This window comes from Morchella importuna, assembly GCF_003444635.1.
Source record: "Morchella importuna strain M04M26 chromosome Unknown Morimp01GS032, whole genome shotgun sequence".
In the NCBI taxonomy this organism is placed as follows: domain Eukaryota; kingdom Fungi; phylum Ascomycota; class Pezizomycetes; order Pezizales; family Morchellaceae; genus Morchella; species Morchella importuna.
In genome coordinates this window covers 322,994-343,767 of record NW_025763429.1, presented here as the reverse complement: position 1 = coordinate 343,767, position 20,774 = coordinate 322,994, and the positions used below count along the sequence as shown (strand labels likewise).

General features: G+C 47.6%; 5 protein-coding genes across 5 annotated transcripts; 2 read left to right on the top strand and 3 right to left on the bottom strand.

Moving 5' to 3' along the window:
• Positions 1–1,079: 1,079 nt before the first annotated feature.
• LAJ45_08884 (uncharacterized protein) lies at positions 1,080–3,138 on the top strand (the record flags this gene model as incomplete). Its single annotated transcript, XM_046118433.1, has 3 exons — positions 1,080–1,127; positions 1,194–3,026; positions 3,085–3,138. 3 exons carry the CDS (start codon positions 1,080–1,082, stop codon positions 3,136–3,138), a joined length of 1,935 nt encoding a protein of 644 aa, XP_045968389.1.
• A 4,691-nt stretch (positions 3,139–7,829) lies between these two features.
• LAJ45_08883 (uncharacterized protein) lies at positions 7,830–9,166 on the bottom strand (the record flags this gene model as incomplete). Its single annotated transcript, XM_046118432.1, has 4 exons — positions 7,830–8,190; positions 8,284–8,364; positions 8,412–9,069; positions 9,139–9,166. 4 exons carry the CDS (start codon positions 9,164–9,166, stop codon positions 7,830–7,832), a joined length of 1,128 nt encoding a protein of 375 aa, XP_045968388.1.
• A 1,690-nt stretch (positions 9,167–10,856) lies between these two features.
• Positions 10,857–11,947, bottom strand: LAJ45_08882 (uncharacterized protein; the record flags this gene model as incomplete). The annotated part of the gene is made up of 2 exons (XM_046118431.1): positions 10,857–11,008; positions 11,071–11,947. 2 exons carry the CDS (start codon positions 11,945–11,947, stop codon positions 10,857–10,859), a joined length of 1,029 nt encoding a protein of 342 aa, XP_045968387.1.
• Positions 11,948–14,654: 2,707 nt separating this feature from the next.
• LAJ45_08881 (uncharacterized protein) lies at positions 14,655–15,460 on the bottom strand (the record flags this gene model as incomplete). Its single annotated transcript, XM_046118430.1, has 4 exons — positions 14,655–14,803; positions 14,870–14,926; positions 14,986–15,028; positions 15,431–15,460. The coding sequence occupies 4 exons, from the start codon at positions 15,458–15,460 to the stop codon at positions 14,655–14,657; spliced, it is 279 nt and encodes a 92-aa protein (XP_045968386.1).
• A 1,834-nt stretch (positions 15,461–17,294) lies between these two features.
• Positions 17,295–20,561, top strand: LAJ45_08880 (uncharacterized protein; the record flags this gene model as incomplete). Its single annotated transcript, XM_046118429.1, has 9 exons — positions 17,295–17,331; positions 17,438–17,472; positions 17,532–17,726; positions 17,797–17,799; positions 17,857–18,184; positions 18,268–18,422; positions 18,473–19,101; positions 19,182–19,435; positions 19,522–20,561. The coding sequence occupies 9 exons, from the start codon at positions 17,295–17,297 to the stop codon at positions 20,559–20,561; spliced, it is 2,676 nt and encodes an 891-aa protein (XP_045968385.1).
• Between the last annotated feature and the right edge of the window lie 213 nt (positions 20,562–20,774).

The following is a 20,774-nucleotide window of genomic DNA, read 5'->3' as shown; positions in this document are numbered from 1 at the left end:
TAAGGAGGCTATGAGTCTATATTCACGATAAAAATCGTTGATTCTCATGAAGCGCAAGGCACTGAAGAGTCATAAGAGTTGAAAATGGGACAAGATGGTATGGCAGAGTGCCTGGGGGATTAAATACAAACAATGACGAACTAACAATATGATAAGTTGACTGATGTCCGCTCAGCAGCAAAAATAGTAGTTTAAAGGCGCTAGGAGAAACTTTCGAGCGAATTTGAAGCGCTGTGCGTGTGTGCTCCTCGATCCGTAAGACCTCCATGGCCTTGATTCCACCGGTACAGCCGATAGAAGCTCGGTCCGAGCTAGGAAGCACCCGGATTACTTTTAAAGCATAGGAGAGCGCCTCTGACAGGTCGGGGTACCAATTTGAGATGGAAGTGTAAATTGTGATTTCCAGCGGTCGACAGAGTGATATATCTAGGATCGCTGAACCCTAAACCCTAACAGCAGGGGGGGGATGTGGCACATGTGGACCCCCTGCAGAAAAAGGCCAGTCAGCAAAATATGTTCCCCGATCAGATCTCATCAGATTGGCAGCGGGTCATTCGGAGCGAGGAGGTCACCCTGTTATAAATGGCGCACGTTGTGCCCATTACGTGAGGAACTTGGCGGAGGGGTTTTTGTTATCAGGCAGGAAAGGAAAGGTGGGAAATATCTGAAATAGGAGATGGTACGTAGTTTTAGAGGCTTGGAAATGTTTTTTCTCCCTAGGGCCTGAGTTCTATCGGGACACGGCGGTACGTGTAGGTGCAGTGGCGCGCAAAAAGTAGTAACCCTAAGCCCCAATTAAGGTTGGGGCGGCATGGGCTGCTGCAACGAAGATTATCATCGGTGATTTTCCAAGCAACACCACACCTTACTCACATCCCGTTTAATATCCACCCACGACGCTCTCTCCCATCACAATTTCTTCGTCAAGCCTTCCCATCCCGCAGCGACCCTTGTTGTCTGTTGTTGCGCGAAGGACTATCGATACCAACGGAACCTCCTAACTGATCTCTCGACCCAACGTGACGTCACTTGATCAACAAAGAACGGAAGGATAATTGCAGTTGGGAATAAAAGCAGAAATGGTGATCAGAAATAAAGATCCGTGCCAGCCTTGCAGGCAAAAAAAAGTACGTAAACCTCTCAACTGTAATTTCAAGCACTTCCCCTGACCCGTGCAATTGTTATCGAAAAAGATAAGGTGCAATCATAATATACAACAGACCCCTAGCCCCGCGCCGGTCGTGAGCCCCAAAGCGTCCTTGACGCCCAGGAAGACGCGTCAGGCTATGGAGAAACCCTCAACCATTAGTCTTGGTAATATTCCGGTATTTGAAAGCCAGGAGGGTCTTGATGCGTTAGCCACGATCAGCAACAACAACCTTGGGGCTAGAGACAACACTCCGGACTTGCTGGAAACCTGCAACACAAAGCCAGTGGTTAAACCACGCAAAAGAGGCCTCTTTAGGGAGTCTCCGCCGGCAAAGCTCACAAAAAAGCAGAGGGTGGATAGTAGCCCAACAGACACATTCGAAGCAGAAATGAATGTATCGGTCCCGGCGTGGATGACTGAGAAACTTAAAAGCATCCCTGATTTCCGGGGCCCCATGGGCTCCAAGAGATCAGGTCTTAGGAACTGTCGAAAGAACCTCAAAACCTTCTTCGCCAATACCCGTGACTCGGAGGACTCGTCTAATGGCTCTGTGCAAAGCGCGTCAACTGGCGAACCAGAGAAAGAAGAGCGCTTGAGGATCGCCAAAGCCAGTTTAGATACCAATGCTTCGAGAAGCGGGTCTTCAAGGGCGACCACATCAATTGTGGTAATTGATGATGATGATAACCCGTTTCCTTCAATCAGCGAAGACTTTGAACACAACGAGAGGGTAAAAGGAGGAATTGGGGCATTGTCGCTAATGAGTCCCCCGGCTCCTGCCTTGATAGAGACTACTCTAGAAAATCCAGAAGCTGGCAATCCCGTAGAGGCTGAAAGACATAGTTCACTATCCGTCCAAGCTTTAGAGGAAGAGCCAGAAAAATCCATGAAACCTGGAAACGCGGGTTTGGGAATGCTCCAGGAAGTGGAAAGCAAGTTGCCCGAATCTGAACCGAGTGTTCCAGGCTCTTTATCAAGCGGTAAAAATCTTGAGAAACAGGTAAACGGACCCGTAGAGATTGAACCGCACCAGCAAGAGACGACAGACGATGTCGAAAATGCGCCTTATGGTTGTAAACCGCTGAGCACAAAAGAACTTGTACCGATGATCAATGGTGCGGTGGATGGCAAATTGTCTTCTGAGGGTAATGATTCAGAGAAGGTTCCTGTAGTTACTGGCCTTGGCGAACAAGGCATTGAACATCGGGGAGAAGAGCAATGCGTTGCTAGTAACCCCGATGACCCCTCTTCTGGAGAGCCGGGTCTTCAATCTATCGTTACATCAGATGGTTCTATTGATGACAAGGTCAATGTTGAGCATATTCCTCATCTTGGTAGCGCGGGTGATTCGCCACTGGACAAAGCAGGTGTCTCTGAGAAGAATGTCTTCAAGGATACGGTACAAAAGGATTTGGTGGAGGTCAAGAGGGGAGAATCAACCCAAGCTACTCTCAAGGATGTTCAACAAAGCCCAGACGAATCATCGGACCCCGAGGCAAACATTTTGTATCCTGATATCGTGTTTCCGCGGTATCAACTTCCAATAGCACCAATCCACCCCAATGGAATCGTGCAGAGTTCGGGCCTCAACCCGTGGAATAGAGCCTCTCGGGATGAAAGTTTAGTGTCTTCAGAGGGATCTATGGATAGCGACGATGCAAGACGAACGTTGTGGAGCAAAGAACAGGCTGAGAGCCCCTCTTTATCTACTATTGACAGGTCTCGCTGGAGGGATTTGGACGCTGGGCCAAGCCGTTTTTCAGGCCCTCGAATTGTTACACCGCTTCGCGCCACCCCTCTTGAACCTGGAATGGGCCTGGTAGATACAAAACGTTACTCTCAACATGAAGGGCTGTGGAACATGGTCACCAATGATGTAAGCATCCAATCTATACACAATCGCAGGTTATAGTTGCTGACTGTGGTATTAAAAGTACCTCGCAAAGTTCAAGCGCGTTTCTAAAGATAAAGAGGAAGAAAGGTTGTGATGGAATGGCTCTAGAGAGTGTTGATTTTGGGGATAATTTTGGGGATACCTTTGTGGAAGTCCTTTAAAGGTTCTTCATGTTGGAGTATTGAATTTACCCATCCTTTCTGTCAAGCGTGTCACTTTTATTGATCCAAGGGCTGCAATACTACCTGCGGTACATCTCAACATAGCTTTCTATATACCAGCACGGTAACTATCACATCTATCCTTCTACCTAGCTGGTCTCGGGGTATAATGTTTTGTATAATCATACTTCAAGTTTCTTGCATTGCAGTCAGGGGAACTACACCGGGCAGCTGGAGCCAATGTTGGAGCGAGATCTCTTACTGTCGCATAATACCTGTGTTGCGCAAGGGCACCGAGTATCGTAAGACCGCCCCCTTCAGGCAAATATAACCACAGTCCTACCGCCATAGCCTCTTTGCGTGAATACGGTGCGGCAGCTACAGTAACCATTATAAGTGGAGGTTGGTCACTTACTCCTCGTAACTCGGTCTGTTTGATTAGGATACATATAGGCCCATTTCAAGTTGCTTGGGAGCTGCATGAGGTCGTTTATAACATAGCACCTTGACCTCATATTCAACTAAGGCGCCTTTCGTGATCCCGCTGGCCAGTCTACGATACTGCCGAGTGTTAGCGATCCTGTAAAAATGTGAAAACCCCACAGCCTCAATTAATGGGCACCGTATCGAGATCAGCCTAGACGCATCCTAAGTTCATTGTGATATAACTCGACTTGAGTCCGGTCCGTTGAAGTTTCCCATATTATAGGGCGCTCGGCTCAAAGACAATCGGCTCGGCTTCAATACCAAGGTGTATGCGTGCAGGAAAAAAAAAACGTCAGGTCTCATCTGAGCGGTAGTAGAGGAATCTATGGCATTGCGGACGAAGGAAACCCGTTCCCATTGCGATCACCCACGAAGCTGACAAGCGTCCAACTTGTAATGCCCACAACTAGTACACGATGTTTTCAACTATCACCCAAACCGAAAGGTTGTAAACCATATCCTCCGCATTCTCCAGTTCCACCAACACATAAAGAATACTTATTCTCCCCTCCTTATTTTCGGAAGCAGTTATCATTTTAGCACCGCCAAAGTGGGGCCAGGGTTAGGGTTATTTGTACAGCAATCTCTGGAACGATCTTTTTAATCACGAATACTTTATCCCTCTCTCCTCTTTCTTTTTTGGTGCTTTTTTTTTCTTTTCTTTCTTGGATATGATGAATTCTTTTACCAGCTGCTCAAGCTTTTTAGGGGTGAGTTGGAGAACCCACAACAACCCACAGATGACTAAACAGGTCTTCTCTAGCATATCGTGCTCAAGGTCTCTCATCCCAGCGGACTTAAACGTCAGTAAGAGTATATCAAGACCAGTAGGGTTAGGGTTGTAGCGAAGAAAAACACTAAATACGGATGTATCTGGCGATTCGGAGTTGTAGGCCCTGTCATCTTCTTTTTCAATCATCGTGGAGCAGGATCAACTGGATTACATGTAGTCATGGCGCCTTTTGGTGTGGTTGGTGAGAAAGAAGGTGGTAGTCCGTAACCCTTTACTATTTTGGTGGGTTTGCGGTTAAGAAAGATTTTATCTGTATATTCATAGAGGGATTGGAGAGAAAGTTTCTTTGGATCTCTGGTGCTGTATGCTGACCGGCCAAAGGTTGTGCCTCCTCATAATTGGAGGGTTGTTGAACAATGACAGCGAGAGGGTTAGGGTTCTATCGTGTCTTGGCGCCAGCTGTGCGCATCAAGTACGGCTTCCGGGCAATGAAAAATAACAACGAGTCATCCAGTGGATGAGATATTGAGACCCTCGTCAGGCCATATACAGTCCCAATTTCTATCTCTGCGCCACTCCAATCGACGTGGTTGTGGTTCTTCCTGGCTCTTTAGAGGGCCATACAACGCGACACTACAACCTCGTCGTCACAAGATCTTGCGGCAATCAGATCTCTTGCGGCAGGCAGATGTTTCATCTAGAGAGTTATGGTCGGAGAATAGGTAAGTTGGTTAAGGTAAGTAAGTACCCCGCTTTCTGCCTGTGGTATCATTTCTCATATTAGTCATTAGTAGAAATTTCAGAGCCTTCCTCAGCTACGGCCAAGTCTTCCAGGACCATCAACGAGGTTGGCCAAGGCAGTCGGCGGGGATTCTTCTCGAGATGGAGGTCGATTGATGCTCTCTCCCCTCTTCACCTCGATATCTCTTATGCACCACACTGCCTGATTACTTAGGACTATAGTTTTTGATAACGAACCGCTACCAGTCCTCTTTCGAAGCTATTCCCCCCCCCCCCCACTTCCTAATGCGACAGAGGAGAAAGTGGCTCCTGTGTAAAGCAGTGACTATGGGTGAGGTCTATCGGTGATCTTCACCGACGCGCAAAGACTCTTGGTATATGGACATTCTGGTAGATTGGACAATCGAAAACTTCGGCAGGACTACAGGGCAGGGGTGGTTATTTTCATGACTTCGCCAAACAGCCTCCGAGCTCACCTCTTCATCTTGTACCTCTGATTTTCCGCTGTCCGGATCAACCCTTGCTAGAAAAACACAATATTGCTAGCTGACCGGTAAACTGGGGATCGGGGCCTATATTTGGGCTTACGTTTGGAGAAACGTTTTATGAAGGTAGAGACGGGCGATGCTCGTCTTATCTGCTAGGATAGTCTTTTCTTCCATGAGAGTTATCATACTTGTTAGGTTATTTAGCTTGTTAAGGAACTTCCTCTAGAGGGAACAATCTCCACACCTTCATGATTCAACTCATCTCAACGGAAATCTGGAATTTGTATGCTTATTTCGTCCAACTTTAAATCGTTTCGTCTCCCTTCCAAGGCGCGCGGAACAAAGACATGGCTTCCAAACGTTAAAAGAACTCTCCAAACGCTGGATCAAGCCCCCGGCAGGTTTTTAACTCAATCATAGGTTATCACTCGTCGGGGGCCTCTCATCACCACCACATGAGGAGCCTTCCTGGGACTGGATAATCATATATCTAATCGATATTACTGAGCTTCGGTGTAGCTCCTATTCTTTCTGGAGCTGTAAGGCTTGCCTCATAAATTATATCACTACCTAGTAGGGGCACGATGTACTTGGTACTCAATATACAACTTCCTCCAGAAGACACGAGGCAATGATCAAGATATACCTTGTCAATATCTTGATAATAATTTTGGTATCCGCTCGCGAGAACACCACCAATTCACGCCCTTCACGATTTGGTCAATCAAGGACACAAAGGAGAGCGAGACTGCCCTGAAAGCGTCCTACAAATTCTACGAAAGATATAAGACCCATAATATCATTACTAAATCTTTACCAAGATTATAGGATTACATACAATAAGCCTTCTTATCAAATCAAGGCCGGAAAAAAAAGCATAAAATAAGGCATCAAAGACAACCTATGTATCTGCCGAGAAGGCTATTATCAGTCTAGGTCCGAAATAAGGTTTACTCGTCGTCATCATAAGTTGAGTCACCATCAAAAGGTCAACAAGCTATTCTGCTTCTGGTTACATATTTTCAACAAAAAGTACTGTGCCCCTTACTGCACTACTCCCACCCCCGATTTGAACCCAGGTCCTAGGGATCAAATACTCGGTGTATGACGAGCGGCCAGAGTGTTTTACCCACTTGACCACCTGCCGATGTTCTACAAGCGCGGGAACTTATACTTGAAGGCCAGGGGCAGGCGCTAGACTAGTGGAGGGTCTAACCCTAGCAGCCCACGATATCAGTTAGCACCAAGTACATGTAGTAATAGCTGAATGCTTCGCAGCCACAACTTCTATGATGGACGCTGTCCCCGACTACTTAGATTCACAGTCATGCCGATATAAGCTCAAAAAATATATAAAGTAACAGCCTATTCCAACTCCTCGCTGGTACACCATCCCAACAAAAAGTACTGTGCCCCGTACTGCACTACTCCCACCCCCAATTTGAACCCAGGTCCTAGGGATCAAATACTCGGTGTCACACCTGGCGAGCAGTCAGAGTGTATTACCCACTTGACCACTCGCCGATGATTCGCAAGCGCGGGAACTTATACTTGAGCGGGCGGCAGGTGTGGAGGCTAGTGGTGTGCACCAGGGCTAGCGGTATTGGAAGCTTCGTAAATGACACCAACCACTTGACGCATCAAATGGCTGACTTCTAAGATTTAGAGAGGGTTGAAGGCTTGACAAGATCATATCGGAACACTAATATCACCTCCGGAGTCGTGCTGCTGAGGATATACACTCCTTCTGGACTTCCCGGGATAGCTCAGTTTCGAGCAGATGGGTGCATGATGTTGAGCGTATAGGACACACTCAAATGCAGAAAGATGTTTCAATGATGAGCGGTATAGCCCACAGGTCTACTCCATTGGCTTTTCTACACTTTGAAACTCCCTAACAACTATTTGGCTAACCTGACGTCTCCTTAAGGCTGTGGCCATGGGGGGAAATGATCTTGGTTGATCGCTCTCCTAAGAACATTGCAATCTATGGCAAGAGATGGAAACAAAGCCTCTTACTCTTCCTCACGTTCTCACTCCCAGGTCTTTTCTCTCCGTCACTACCGAGGATCCTTCATATATATGATGCCAATCATTAGGTATTACTCGGATATCTCAGCTCTATTCCAGTACTTCAAAGCAAAAATTCATTTCACCAAAGGCACATTACACTACATCATTCCAGCATTAGCACCCACCAATCCCCCAACCGCTCGCCCGCCTCATCCAGACCGCCCTGAATCGCCAGCCACCGGCCGCCCTTTCCTGCCGCGCCGAACCGCCCCCTCGCCAACGGCTTCTCGCCGGTGGTGACAACTTCGCACCACTCCGCCGCGGCGATATCATATGCCCAGATGTCTTGCAGGTACTTGACGACCTCGCCGCCGCTCTCGCCGGATTCGCCGAAGGCCGTGAGGAGGTATTCTTTCTTTGTGCCCGGGTGCAACAGTGGGACGAGACACGATGAATAGCGCGGTGCGGGGCCGGTCGAGGGCGGGTACTCGATTGTGCGCCAGGTGTCGTGTTGGATGTCATATCTACCCCACCTGTCAGTCCAACTCCCCCCTCACAAACACACTCAATCATTAAACCAATCATTCAATCCGTCAAGAAAGAAAGAAATAACTCACACGCCCACCTCCCCCCGAGAGCACCCACTCCATCCCACCCCGCAAACCTCCAAATCTCCCTTCCGCCCGTCACCGCCATCCCTACCGCACTCCTCTCACCCCCAGGCGCATCCCTCAACCTCACCCACCTTCTCTCCGCCACTACAAACGCCCACAAATCCCCGAGCATCCCACTCTCTGCTACCCCCGCATGCACATACACCCTCCCTTCCGCCGCCACCAGCGCATGGCCCCCCCTCGCACTCGGAAACTCCCCACCGTCAACCGGATCAACAGCCTCCCAGCTCTGCGCGCCCGCTGTGAACGACCACAGCCGACCGCCCTCTTCGAGCGGACTCATGTCTGCCCCACCGCGGCCGCCGAATACGTATAGTGTGTCGTCGAGGGTTGCAGCGGCGGCGTCTACGCGCGGGGAGGGCCCGGAGGGGGAGGCGAGAATCGTGATGGCCAGCGGGACGGTCGGGTCAAGGGGGAGGAGGTGTAGTTCGGCGCCGGAGGGGGGGCGGTTGTCGTGGGATTCGCCGGAGAAGTGGTGGAGGGTAGAGTGTAGGACTGAGAGGGTGTGGGAGGAGCGGGGGACGGAGGGAAGGTGGGCGAGGGGGTGCCATTTCGCTGAGAGGGGTGCCATTGCGATTGTGGGTGGAGACTTGTAAGAGGGAGACTTGTAAGAGGGAGAGGTGGTGGTGGGTGGGGTGATAATGGGGGTGCTGACTGTGATAACGGTTCTGTGGTCGTACAAGATCGCGGATCTTCGACAGGGTTTGCGGATGTCGTCTGCAGTGTAGACTAAGACTCCATAACTATATCAATCATGGAATAACAACTGAAACATCATAGGATTACTAGCATACGCACCGCGCGTAAAACCTAACGAGACACGCATGACCGATAATGGTAGCCTTCCTAACTTCTGGGATCTTGATAAACTTAGCCCTAAATCATCGCAAAGCCAGGAATCGGTGGCCACGCTCGCAGGAAGCACATTCACAAGCATACTATCAACCACCGATTATACCGCCATCACATCAGCTGCCACAATCGGATTCCATGATATCTCCATCACGCCGCGCAGCGACGAAGCTTTCCTGAAATATACTTCGCAGGGCCTCTAACTCCAGTAGTTGCTATTTCGGTCATTTCCTCGGCCTCTAACTATAGCACTGTGTTTGGGAAAGCGTAGGACTGTTGAAGTGGCGACAGACTGGCGCTGACTATTAGTCGGGTAGTAGATAAGGCGATTTGGCGGTTGGCTGGGTCGCAGCAGCTCTTTTGAGCTCTATTGCACTTACTTTAGCTTAACATGCTTTTGTGTATATAGTCACCTCTTCGAATTGAATTGCTTATACCTGCTAAAAAGGATTCGTAAGCCTTTAGTGCTCTATATAACTTCAGATAGCCTTTACGCAATAAACATGGTCTAGATAGCCAGCTGTAGAGTAGTACCACCCCTATATACAGCACTGCCGGTATGTATATGTATGGGAAGAACATCGCTATCAGAGAGACAAAGGACAGTGCGGTCTGTTGATCAGGTCACACGGAAGAGATTGTATGATTGAATTAAAAAAAAGTAACGAGAGAAGAAGGAGGAGGAGCAGGCTCCTTTTATAAGTGACAAAGTCGTGACAAACACGTATCATCAGGACAACTAAACCCGTTATCTTAACACAGTACTAATAGCAGACAGCAAAGACTATCGAATCAATAAGGTCTCACCTTACTGCCACGTTATAAACAGATAGAAGCGCATTTACTCTCAAATACCCCATCTCCCTCATATACACGGGGGCCTAGCTCATGAAGATGTGTTACCATTGACAGGGTTAGGGTTCCGAGTAGTCTTGGCAGATATATGTCTATATCGTTGATTTGGTTTCACAACCTTTTGATTTTATGGAACGCCCCAATAGAGTGTTTATTTCTAAGATGAAAGGCTGCATCTTATGGCATAAGGTTTTGTATTCATGTACCCCCTACAGGCGCCAAAGTTCATGTACTTAGACCCCGTCCCGACATCGCTGGCGCACATACATTGACGGTTTGAATTTAATAATCATAACCCATTAAATAAACCTATGAAGAAGCCCATAAACATTTTTATAGAAGAGAAGACTAAGTACACTGTTTCTTGGTGTTAACGACTTGAAAAAATTTCCTTATCAGAGTACACCTAATCACCGTGTTCCCAAATTCTCACTACCAGCATGTTTTCTTCCAACGGATGATTTTTCCCACTTAGTGCATCTCGGAGTACAAACTTAGTGTTATTACTCCCACACCTCCATCCCCATAAAATTCGCAATCCCTAAACTCCTAAGACTGGGCTTCTATTAGCGCCCCGCAAACAGCCCAACAGAAAAAAGGAGAGTGGAGAGAGGGGAGGTTACCTATAACGTAGATTAATATAATACAACTCTTTTAATACTTTCTTTTCTTTCCGGGTAGGTTAAAAGTGGCCATTTTTGGGGGCCTGGCTGGTACTTTTGATGTCTTAATATCTCGCAAGCGTGGGAGATATGAAAAATAGAGCTTCTCGCAATTGAGAATCGGTCCTTCATCATCCAGGGTGTTTTTTAATTGATAACAACAACTGCACTAAGATTAGGGTTCGGGCAAATGTCATCGACGAGGAAGTATTTGTCCAGCGTGTCGACAATCTTGGGCACCTCGCCCACAGCATTGGCTGTCTTGGAGTCTTCGCAGCTGGTGCTGGACGTCGTAGGACCTAATGTATATATACGTTAGCATTCCCCACCTCATATCACAAAAGATATAGAATCCACCCACTGTTTGCTGCGCCAATAAAGTACCCCGCCGCATAATCGCTCAAGCACCCCTCCCCCATTTTCGCCTCCCCCGGCAGCCCCTTCCCCCCTCTCGCCTCTCCCCCCGGGACTCTCCACTTGACACACCAAATATTAACCTTGACGGCCGTCCCTCCATCGCCGCCGCCCACCAGGGACGGCGAGAAAAGCGCCTTCACCTCCTCCACTGCACCCGTCACCAGCTCCCGCAGGCCCTTTGGGTAGTCCTCCCCAAACACCCTCGACATCTCCGCATACTTCCTCGGCCTCCCGCGCGGTCTGGGCGGCGAGTTGTTCTCCGAGATATATCCCGTCTCCGTGATGAAGCGCTTGTACAGGTTCTTCAGGTTCGCGCAGCCCGCGGAATCGCACGCTTTTAGTGCTTCAATGCCGACCTTCCAGCCTAGCTTGTCGACAGCGGACTTGAAGGCGGCGCGGAGAAGCTCCTTCATGGGTGCCTTGACATGCATCATGGGGAACGAGGCCAAGAAGACGTCATACGCTGCTAGTAGGGCCGCTTTTGTGGTGTCGTGGAGTACGAGCGTGATGTGGCCGGAGACGATGGTGGAGTTGCGGATGGAGCCGGTGTTGATGTTGGTAAGGCGGCATGTGATGCGGTCGAGCTTGGAAGCGGGGCCGTAGATACTGGCGGGCAGGGGGATAGAGGAGGTGATGGTTATGATGGAGGTCGGGGGGGTGAAGACCGCGGTGAGGGCGGTGTTGACGTGGAGGACGCGGGAGTCGGCGGGGAGGGAGAGGATTTCGAGGAGCCAGGCGGGGGTGGTTACCTTGGTCGAGCGAACGGAGAGTGAGGGGGTAGGAGAGGGCCAGGAGGTGGTAGGGGCGGGGGTTTGGGACATTCTGGGGGTGAATGGAGTTGTGTACGGAAGGATATTGATGGTTAAGGTTGGACGATGTGAAGAAGGATATTGTCTTTAGAGTACGATTAGTGTTCAGAACGATATGCGTAAAAACGATTGACGTGTAGAAAGAAAGTATTGCTAGGTCGAAGTTGAATTGAAGTGTAGAAAGTATTGTGTCGTCCCTCGTTTTATGACCTTATACCATTCGATGGCGTACCCATGACGCTCATGATGGACGTCAAGAGAGCTAACTCACCTCAACCTCAACGACCATGATATGACGTCTAAACCCGCCCAACACCTTCGCCCGCTTTCCGGTGCCATTGCAGTAATATGTGGAGATAATCTGCTGGATTATTACAGAAGTCAATGGTACAATCTTGAACCTTCAACAATTCCACCTTACATGTAGTTGATATAAAGCTATGTTCAGCAATCAGAACTGTGTATCTGATATATGCACAGTCAAGTCTCTCGAAGGGTATGTAAATCCCACGGTATTGTTCCGGTATAGAGGAGTCACCCGTAAGGTTCAGGGTTAGGGCTCAAGTCGAATTTCAGCCGAAACGTTTCTCCCGTCGTCCTGTGTTGTTGTGTCAGCCCCTCGAAGCTTAAATCCGAGTGATGAGTATACGTACCGTTCAGCTCTCAAGAGGTGAGGATGATTTATTACAAGTTTTGGAGGTCTGGCTATGTAGTTAAACAGTGATAGGATCTACATAAAGTGTAGCACCATGGTCTAGCTCTACATTAATTATGACAGAGTGGCTCAACGTGTCAAATTGACTGTACACCTAGCCCGTTGTAGGCCCTGAATTGAGCCGCTAGCTGCACTGTGCAACGATCTGGTAAAGCAAAAAGCCAGCGGAGCCTTTCTCAATGCTCATGAACTATCACTCGTCACACATTAAAGCAATCTACGAAACAACCTTTAGGCCATCTTAAGCGTGCTCAGCTAAGACACCAGAACTACATGTATGTACATGTACTTCAAAGACCCGATATCTACACGTATGTACGCAGTTGGCTCTCAGGAAACTTATGATCGTGCAAATGCGACCAAAATTAACCATGCTGCTCGTCGAGCATACGTATGCCATGCGGCATATCAAGTCTTAGTCTCAATAGCTCTCCTCTTTTTTGCCGTGAAGAGCCAGAGCCAGCGTACGCCTGAATGTCCCACTGGTCTCGCATATATAGCAGCTATCCCCTATACAGCCACGTTGCAAAATCCGGGAAGTAAAACACGTATACTACTGGATTCGTGAGTCAAGCTTTCTCTTTTTGCCTGGGACCTCTTATCGGCAACAATTTGAAGTTGCCGCCCAACAGCGGCATAGTACTATAGCTAAGGACGGATGAAAGAGCTTTTACCGGCGTGGAAGCGTACACCAAGGGCTAGGTGTGGCTTTATTTGTCCATTTCGTTTTTTCATGTCCAGTCAGCCGGCCCGCCCGGAGTTAATTCTTTCTTGCTATGAGTCGGGGGAATTAAGTACATGTTACCATAGTAATGTAAAGTCTACAGGCTTTTAACGACGAGGGTCTTTGGAAATTATTCGGCGACTGATCACATACTCTCACTCTAGTAATAAGAATTAGCAACGTTAAGCGGTTGGTTTTTGATTAGTTTAGCCATTGGATGTAACGTTAAGGAGCAAATAAGTGAAAAAAAGAATTCTATACAGACCTGATGAGTCCATTTCTGCGTTTCTCAAACCTTATTTTAATTTCGAAATGACATTATATTCCCTTCGGCACGTCCTACCCGCCTCCCCCTCCCCCCCCCCCCCCCCCGCCCCTCCCCACCCTCTCCCCGTCTCTCCACTCCCGCTCCTAGATCCTCATCGTCACATGTATGCCCCCCTTTCCCAGCATATACTGACATAAAAAATCGCCTGATTTTTTTTTTCACTCCTGGGACATCATCTCCACAAACGATTAATCCATCAACTTCCACATCGCCTATGACTTTGACAAGAACCTCTAGTCACATAGAATCAGATATATCAACGTCAAAACTTTTGTTGGTAGGTAGAAATCTTCTCTCCTGCTCTTTTCAATCTTGAATCTTTCTCTGCCTCTCTGCCACCGCAGTCTTTCTCCTCATTTATAATTATACTAGTTGAAGATAATTCTCATTCTGTTCCGGTGATTAGTCTCTACCGAAATTTCTGCCTGATCCAATACCATACCAAACCACTCCCGTGCCACGTAAACAATATGGCCGACACTGATCCACCCGACAATATTGACAAAACCAACCTGTGTGTGTGGAATCCACACAGCGTTTATTGGCATATCCGACCGATTCGCGCCCCATCTGGACCAATCTCCGATACCCCCTCCGCACCAATAGATATTATCAAACCCCCGGCTCCTAAGGTAACTCCTAAAGATCAAGAGGTGATTGTCGGATCACCTCCAAGAAGAAAAACGTCCGGGGCCCACCCTGCCCTTTTAGGGTCGAGTTTGTTGTTCAACCAGTGGAAATGGTGGACAGCAATCCAGATGGGACTAATGGGACCCTCCAAGCGTGATGGGAAAGATTCCAAATAATGATATTTCTTTAGGTTTGAGCTTATGGTTCAACGTTTAACCATTGAGCTCCATAGGAGTTGCAGTTTCTATATTGAGCGTATATGTCAACGTTTTTATTTTTCAAATACATGCACCGAAGGGCCAAACTCACTCAACATTGGCCGTCAATAACGCACCATTCTTCCATAGCTTCCGATTCTTGTTTCTTCGATTGTGGGAATGGAAAGGCCCGGTTTGGTCCGTTCGTTGTGCTGGAGCTGTTTATTGCCAGGTCTGTCCCTATCCTTCTCGTAACATCTGGGATTATATTTTGCTGACCAAAGTTAGATAAAATTATAAATCTACAAAAAAAATGTCTATATGGTGAAGCTTATATTACCGATACTCTCCTGGTTAATATTCCTTCGGTGAGAATTAACGGTTGAGATGATGCTAACTGACGACTTTCTTAGCAACCCAACATTTATCTCTCATGCATCGCGTCGATCATCTCACCTCCGTTATATCTCAACCCTCTGGAGTTTTTATTCGATGATGGCTATTCTATTCATGGCCAATTAGAAGCCATCATCTGATGTTCAAGAACCGATCAGAACGTTCCGCAACGATGGGCAAATTCGATAAATGCTTTTCAAATACTGGTTGGCAAACCCAGTGGTGATTTTCTTTTTTCACAACCTGGTTGTTCTTCAAAACCTGGTTGTCGAATGCACTGATAATTGTTTCCAAATGCTGGTTGTCGAATTAATTGATATGAAGGTATTTCCCCTTTGCTCGGTTGGATGTTTTATTGATTCGAGTACTAACGGAGCTTATCGAGTGTAGTGAAGATATTGTGGGAAAGGAAAAGGAATGGGAAAGGAAAGGTTGCTAAATTGTTCATACTTGAATGTGCCGTATCATGTGACACGGCTTATGATATCCTTTTCGGGATCTATACAAAATTTGTATGCTGGGAGGATAACGTCATGTTGATTAGACAGCTTGGCTGCCGTGGCTTGGTATTACGTGGATATATACCCCCCTTCTTTCTAAGGTTGTAAGGTATATGTTTTGTTATATACTAGTCTCAATACTACTCCTCCGCAGATAACAACGCATTTCGTCTGAATTCGTCGTTCTATTTTCAAGCGAAATTTCTTGCTCCCGTTGTTTCCTTTCGACTCCGACTCATGATTACGGGAATACCATAGGCTTCCGTTTCATATCCGATTCAGATTTCCTAACTGAGGATGAAAGGAAATCCAACCAGCCCAAATATCAATGTGGCTGTTGGCCGGAGCACTCGTCCACCCGATACTTTTGCGAGCAAAGCGATAGAGAGATGCTGCCGGTAACTTGTCATAGAACTACCATACTGACCGATGAACGATTAGATTAAGATAAATGGCTGAGAATTCTAGTTCATACGTATTTATAAAATCTTCTCCCTCCATTAAGGTTTCTTAAGTGAGAAGACTTTTGTTTATAAGGAGGGTGTAACTGGCAATACGTTCTATCTCAGATCAAAGCTGATATTTTATAGAACAGGCGCTGGATACACGGCCACGGGTGACTTTGAACGGTCCATACCAGGTTTCTGTTTCCAAGGTGGCATCAAGTCAGGATTATAACCTCAAGTGACTGACACCAACCGTGACTTACATCTAGTGTTCTGACAACCATTGGGGCAGATCAAGTTTTCATAGTGGAAGTTGAAAATATTGGGTAAACAACGTTAAATCATACGTTTTACCAGATGATGTGGAAACCTCCGAAACTCATTCAAGATAGATAAGTTAGTCCTACCCTTTAATTCTTTTTTTTTTCTTACAGAACCCAGCACCCAAGCCACCCTGATCGGTACGTTGACCAGCTGCCAGCGATAACGTCCACACCTAGCTTAATCGTATATAGTCTTACTTACTATAGGTGGTTCTTTGAACCATAATTTCTTGGTCGGAGAATGCCTTTATTTTCTTCCGGTACCTGGGTAGTATTCATCTACTACCTGTCAGGAGGTAGTCTATATTTCGGACCTTGCACCTTCCGTAATCATTTGATTTTCACTGCAGTACATCGGGAGATGTGCACCGTTAGGTACTCCCATCCATAGAAGCAGTCATGCATTATCACTCGATATTCATTGCCAAGAACTTACGGAAGAAGGCTTCAACTCATGACCAAGAACCACCAGGGCATCTACTCCGGGTCCAAACGGAGAAAGAAACAAATATGAAACATCTTCCGACACAGAGCTGAGCATGAATACTGATTGTGTAGGCAGTTGAAGTGGGTGTGGTAATATTATCGATTAAGACCGTTGGTTTTCTGTTTTGATACCTAAGACAAGAATGTAGTACAAGAGTTGAAAGTGTTACGGTCATGAGCCCTTCAAGAGCATATGATGTTATGCGACCGTGGTAATAAAACAGAATGCGTGCCTTTAATAATTCTCGGGATAATAATTGTGACAGCGTTGAGGACCTGAAGGCCTTCTTCCTCTACCCAAATACTGCACTCCCAAAGATCTCGGACGCGGGTCCTTCCCCGCAAACTGGAAGTCTCCGAAGCTAACCGATCACGAGCTCGGGTAAATTACCGGACCACCCAAAGCAACGCCTGATCTACGGTGCACCCTCTAATTGGAAGACGAGCCCTTGCTCGTGTGATCGGGTGCAGACAAATCTGCATGCATGGGAATGGTGCAGCCGCAGATGAGCAGGGCCCACACACTTTTTGGCGGGGCATGTCAGGGTTAGGTGTCGGCGTAGGCTAAAGAGGTAGCGATCTTCACAACACAAACAAACCCTGCGACGTACAACATGTACCTACTCCTCCCCTCAACTTATGCCGTCTGCGGTATTTCTTCGAACCTCGTTCACGGTATCGTGACTGAGGAGAAACTACGGAGCTGACGCTTCTTTGTCCATCACATCCAACTGTTCTGAGGAGTTGAGAAATTCAGCTCCTGATCATCTTTGGCCCCGCCCGCTGTTTCGTGTAAGCTTCCGTTCAAGGATCCGGTTAGCTCGAAAACCACTTTAAAACTGACCTCTTAGCTTCCCCGCATCTTGCTCTCCTCGGTCCATTTCGTTGCAATCAGCGCCAGTCGATTGCTCAACTCTTCAAAACAAATTGAATACGACCCAAAGAATGAAATCGCTCTTCTTTCTGCTTTCAGTAGCAGCTCTAAGCTCCCTGTCGGCAGCTTCATATACCAAACCCCCAGTACTGCCTCTCTTCGTCCGGAATCCGTACCTCAGCTTGTGGCTTAATGCTCGACACAATCCGTGGGATAGCTGGCCAATTTTCTGGCATGGACAGGAGGTTTGATTTCCGAGTCAATTATCCACTGCAGAATGAACTGACAGAAGTGTCCGACAGATTGGGTTCGGGGTGATGGCCCAAATACCCGCCACGAACACTGTTTACCCTCTCGTTGGGCGCCCGCAAGACGCCCTACTCCCAGCACATCCAAAGGATGGGTACACGGTTCAGTTTCCGACCTACACGGGCTTTCAATACGACTCATCAACTACGAACTTGACTTTCTCGCTTCCGAACCCATTGTCGGGAGATGTCCTTGTGACGTTGATGTTTACCAGCCCGATTACTCCAGAGAGTACGGAGAGACAGGCACTCCCGGCAAGCTATGTGGAGGTTATTGTGGAGGGTCAAGTGGACGTTAACATTTATGTTGATTTGAACGGACGTGAGTACTCTGGCAAACCGGTTTGATTTTTGTGCTTCGACGCGCTTCGTTTGAGAACAAAAGCTGACGTTTACTTCCTATAGTTTGGGTCACGCATGAACGAAAAGCAATCATTCAATGGGGTCTCACCAAGGGCAAAGACCTTACAACATGGTCGATTCACAAGCAAGATCAATGGACCTTTGCCGAAATTAGCGATCGAGCTGAATGGGGCGTGCTTCACTTCACCGGTCCTCAGGTAACTTTTATACCTAAATCTCTTCCCATTCCTTTTACTGACGTACATAGGACCCCACTGTCACATACGAGGCTGGCGTCTCTGGACCTCTGCGACGCCGATTCTCACGAAATGCAACACTCGCAAATACTTACGATACCGGCTTCCGCGAGGTCATGAATGAAGAGCCTGTTTTCTCATTCTCCAAGCACTTTGCACTGGGTAGCAAGAAGAATCATACCAGGACAGATTCAGTGCTTTTTACTGTGGCGCTCATCCAAGATCCTGTTACGCAGTTTGCAGCTGCTCGCGGCCTTACTCAGATGAGGCCATTTTGGAGGTTCCAACATGCGACAGATACTGATATGATCTCCTACCATTACTTTGACTATCCCAATGCTTACGCCCAAGGCAAGGCATTTGCGGACAAGGTTACTGCTCATGCTAGAGCTGTGGAGGGTGACACCTACGCCGATATTGTATCAATTTCGGCGAGGCAAGTGATGGGAGCAACCGTTTTTGCGGGCACTCCCGAGGATCCGATTTTGTTTTTGAAGGAGATTAGTAGTAATGGAAACTTCCAGACGGTGGATGTTATCTTCCCAGGATTCACATTCTTTTTGTATGCGAATCCGAAATGGCTGGCCTATCTGCTTGAGCCGTTGTTGGAGCATCAGATGGCCGGATTGTACCCAAACAAGTTAGGCTTCCCCGTTGGCTGATTAGAGAGACCAATACCAGTCCAAATTCATGGAAGTGCTAACAGGTATTTAATTTTAGGTACTCGATTCATGATCTTGGTGCTCATTTCCCCAACGCTACAGGGCACCCTGATGGCAATGACGAGCCAATGCCTGTGGAAGAGTGTGGAAACATGTTGGCAATGGCTTTGGCATATGTACAGACGTTGAATGATGGATCAAAGGCAGGGAAGAAGGCGGCACAGAAATGGATAGATAAGGATGGAAGATATGCTCTCTGGAAGCAGTGGACTGGGTACTTGACGGAGTTTGGATTGATCCCTGCTTATCAGCGTATGTGTGCCTCTTTTTCTTTTGTCTAAAGCTGTTGTAAACAGCGGTAGTTCTTCACCCTAAAGACCTTTACTGATACAGAACAGTGTCTACTGATGACTTTGCCGGCCGACTGGAGAATCAGACTAATCTTGCACTGAAGGCGATTGTCGGTATCAAGGCCATGGCAGAGTTGTCATCGGTAATGGGCAACACTGAGGACGCTGATTATTACACTAAAGTCGGCGATGCTTATGTCCCAGCCTGGATTAAGTTTTCCACGTCACGAGATGGATCCCATTTGAAACTTGCATACCATCTTTATGGTTCTTGGGGCACGCTATACAATCTATATCCGGAATCCCTTCTTTGTTTTGCCCAAAATGGTGATAGCGGTTATATTCCCCACGATATTTACCGTAAGCAGTCACGCTGGTACTCTGCCGTTCACCAAAAGTACGGTCTTCCATTGGATACCCGTCACCTCTACACCAAATCTGATTGGGAGGTCTGGGCTGCTGCGATCTCTAGCAAGCACACTCGTACGCAGATCTTAGAATTGATGGGGCTCTGGCTTAATGAGACAAAAACAAACCGTCCATTCCCGGACCTGTACGACACCGAAACCAGTGACTTCCCGGGAATCTATTTCATGGCCCGGCCAGTCGCCGGTGGTCACTTTGCTCTTCTGGCACTTGATGAAGCATGTGGTGGTACTGGGCTCTCCTTTTTGGAACAAAATATTTTCTCCTCGCCCGAGGAAGAGAAAGCCTTCTCTGCTGCTATTGACCCAGATGCATCTCGCGCCTATGATTATGAGCTCACCGGTACCCCTGTTCACGGCAGTAATGTTCAATTCCCACCATTCCCGCCAGGCGAGGGATGGCCAGATTCATGCAAGGAGTGGGACATTGAACATCCACCTAAGACACCCGAACAAATTGCGGATAAGGAGAAATGGCATCCTAAGATGTATTTGACCAAACAATATCTCACCGACGGTATTGGTTGTTGGTGGAAGGGAGGTTGCGGGGATGACCAGGTGGTCTACACAAGGCCGAGCGAGTATAGATGGGACTCTGTGGATGAGGTTCAAAGAATTGACCAGTGGCTCAAGACGATGAACGATCAGACACCGCTAAATTAGAGATTGGGCGGGGCCTTGCAGGACTTTTTATGGTTGATATGTTCATTATTTTTTGTATTTACTCCGTGATTTTCTTGTTTTGTTTACCGCATGGCGGGATATGGGGCTCAATGTGCGTCTGGATCTGGCATCAGGAGGTAACGTGGGTTGTATGTAAGGGGCATTTTTTGATGAGACATGTCTTAGAACAATCAATATATTAAAGATCTTCTT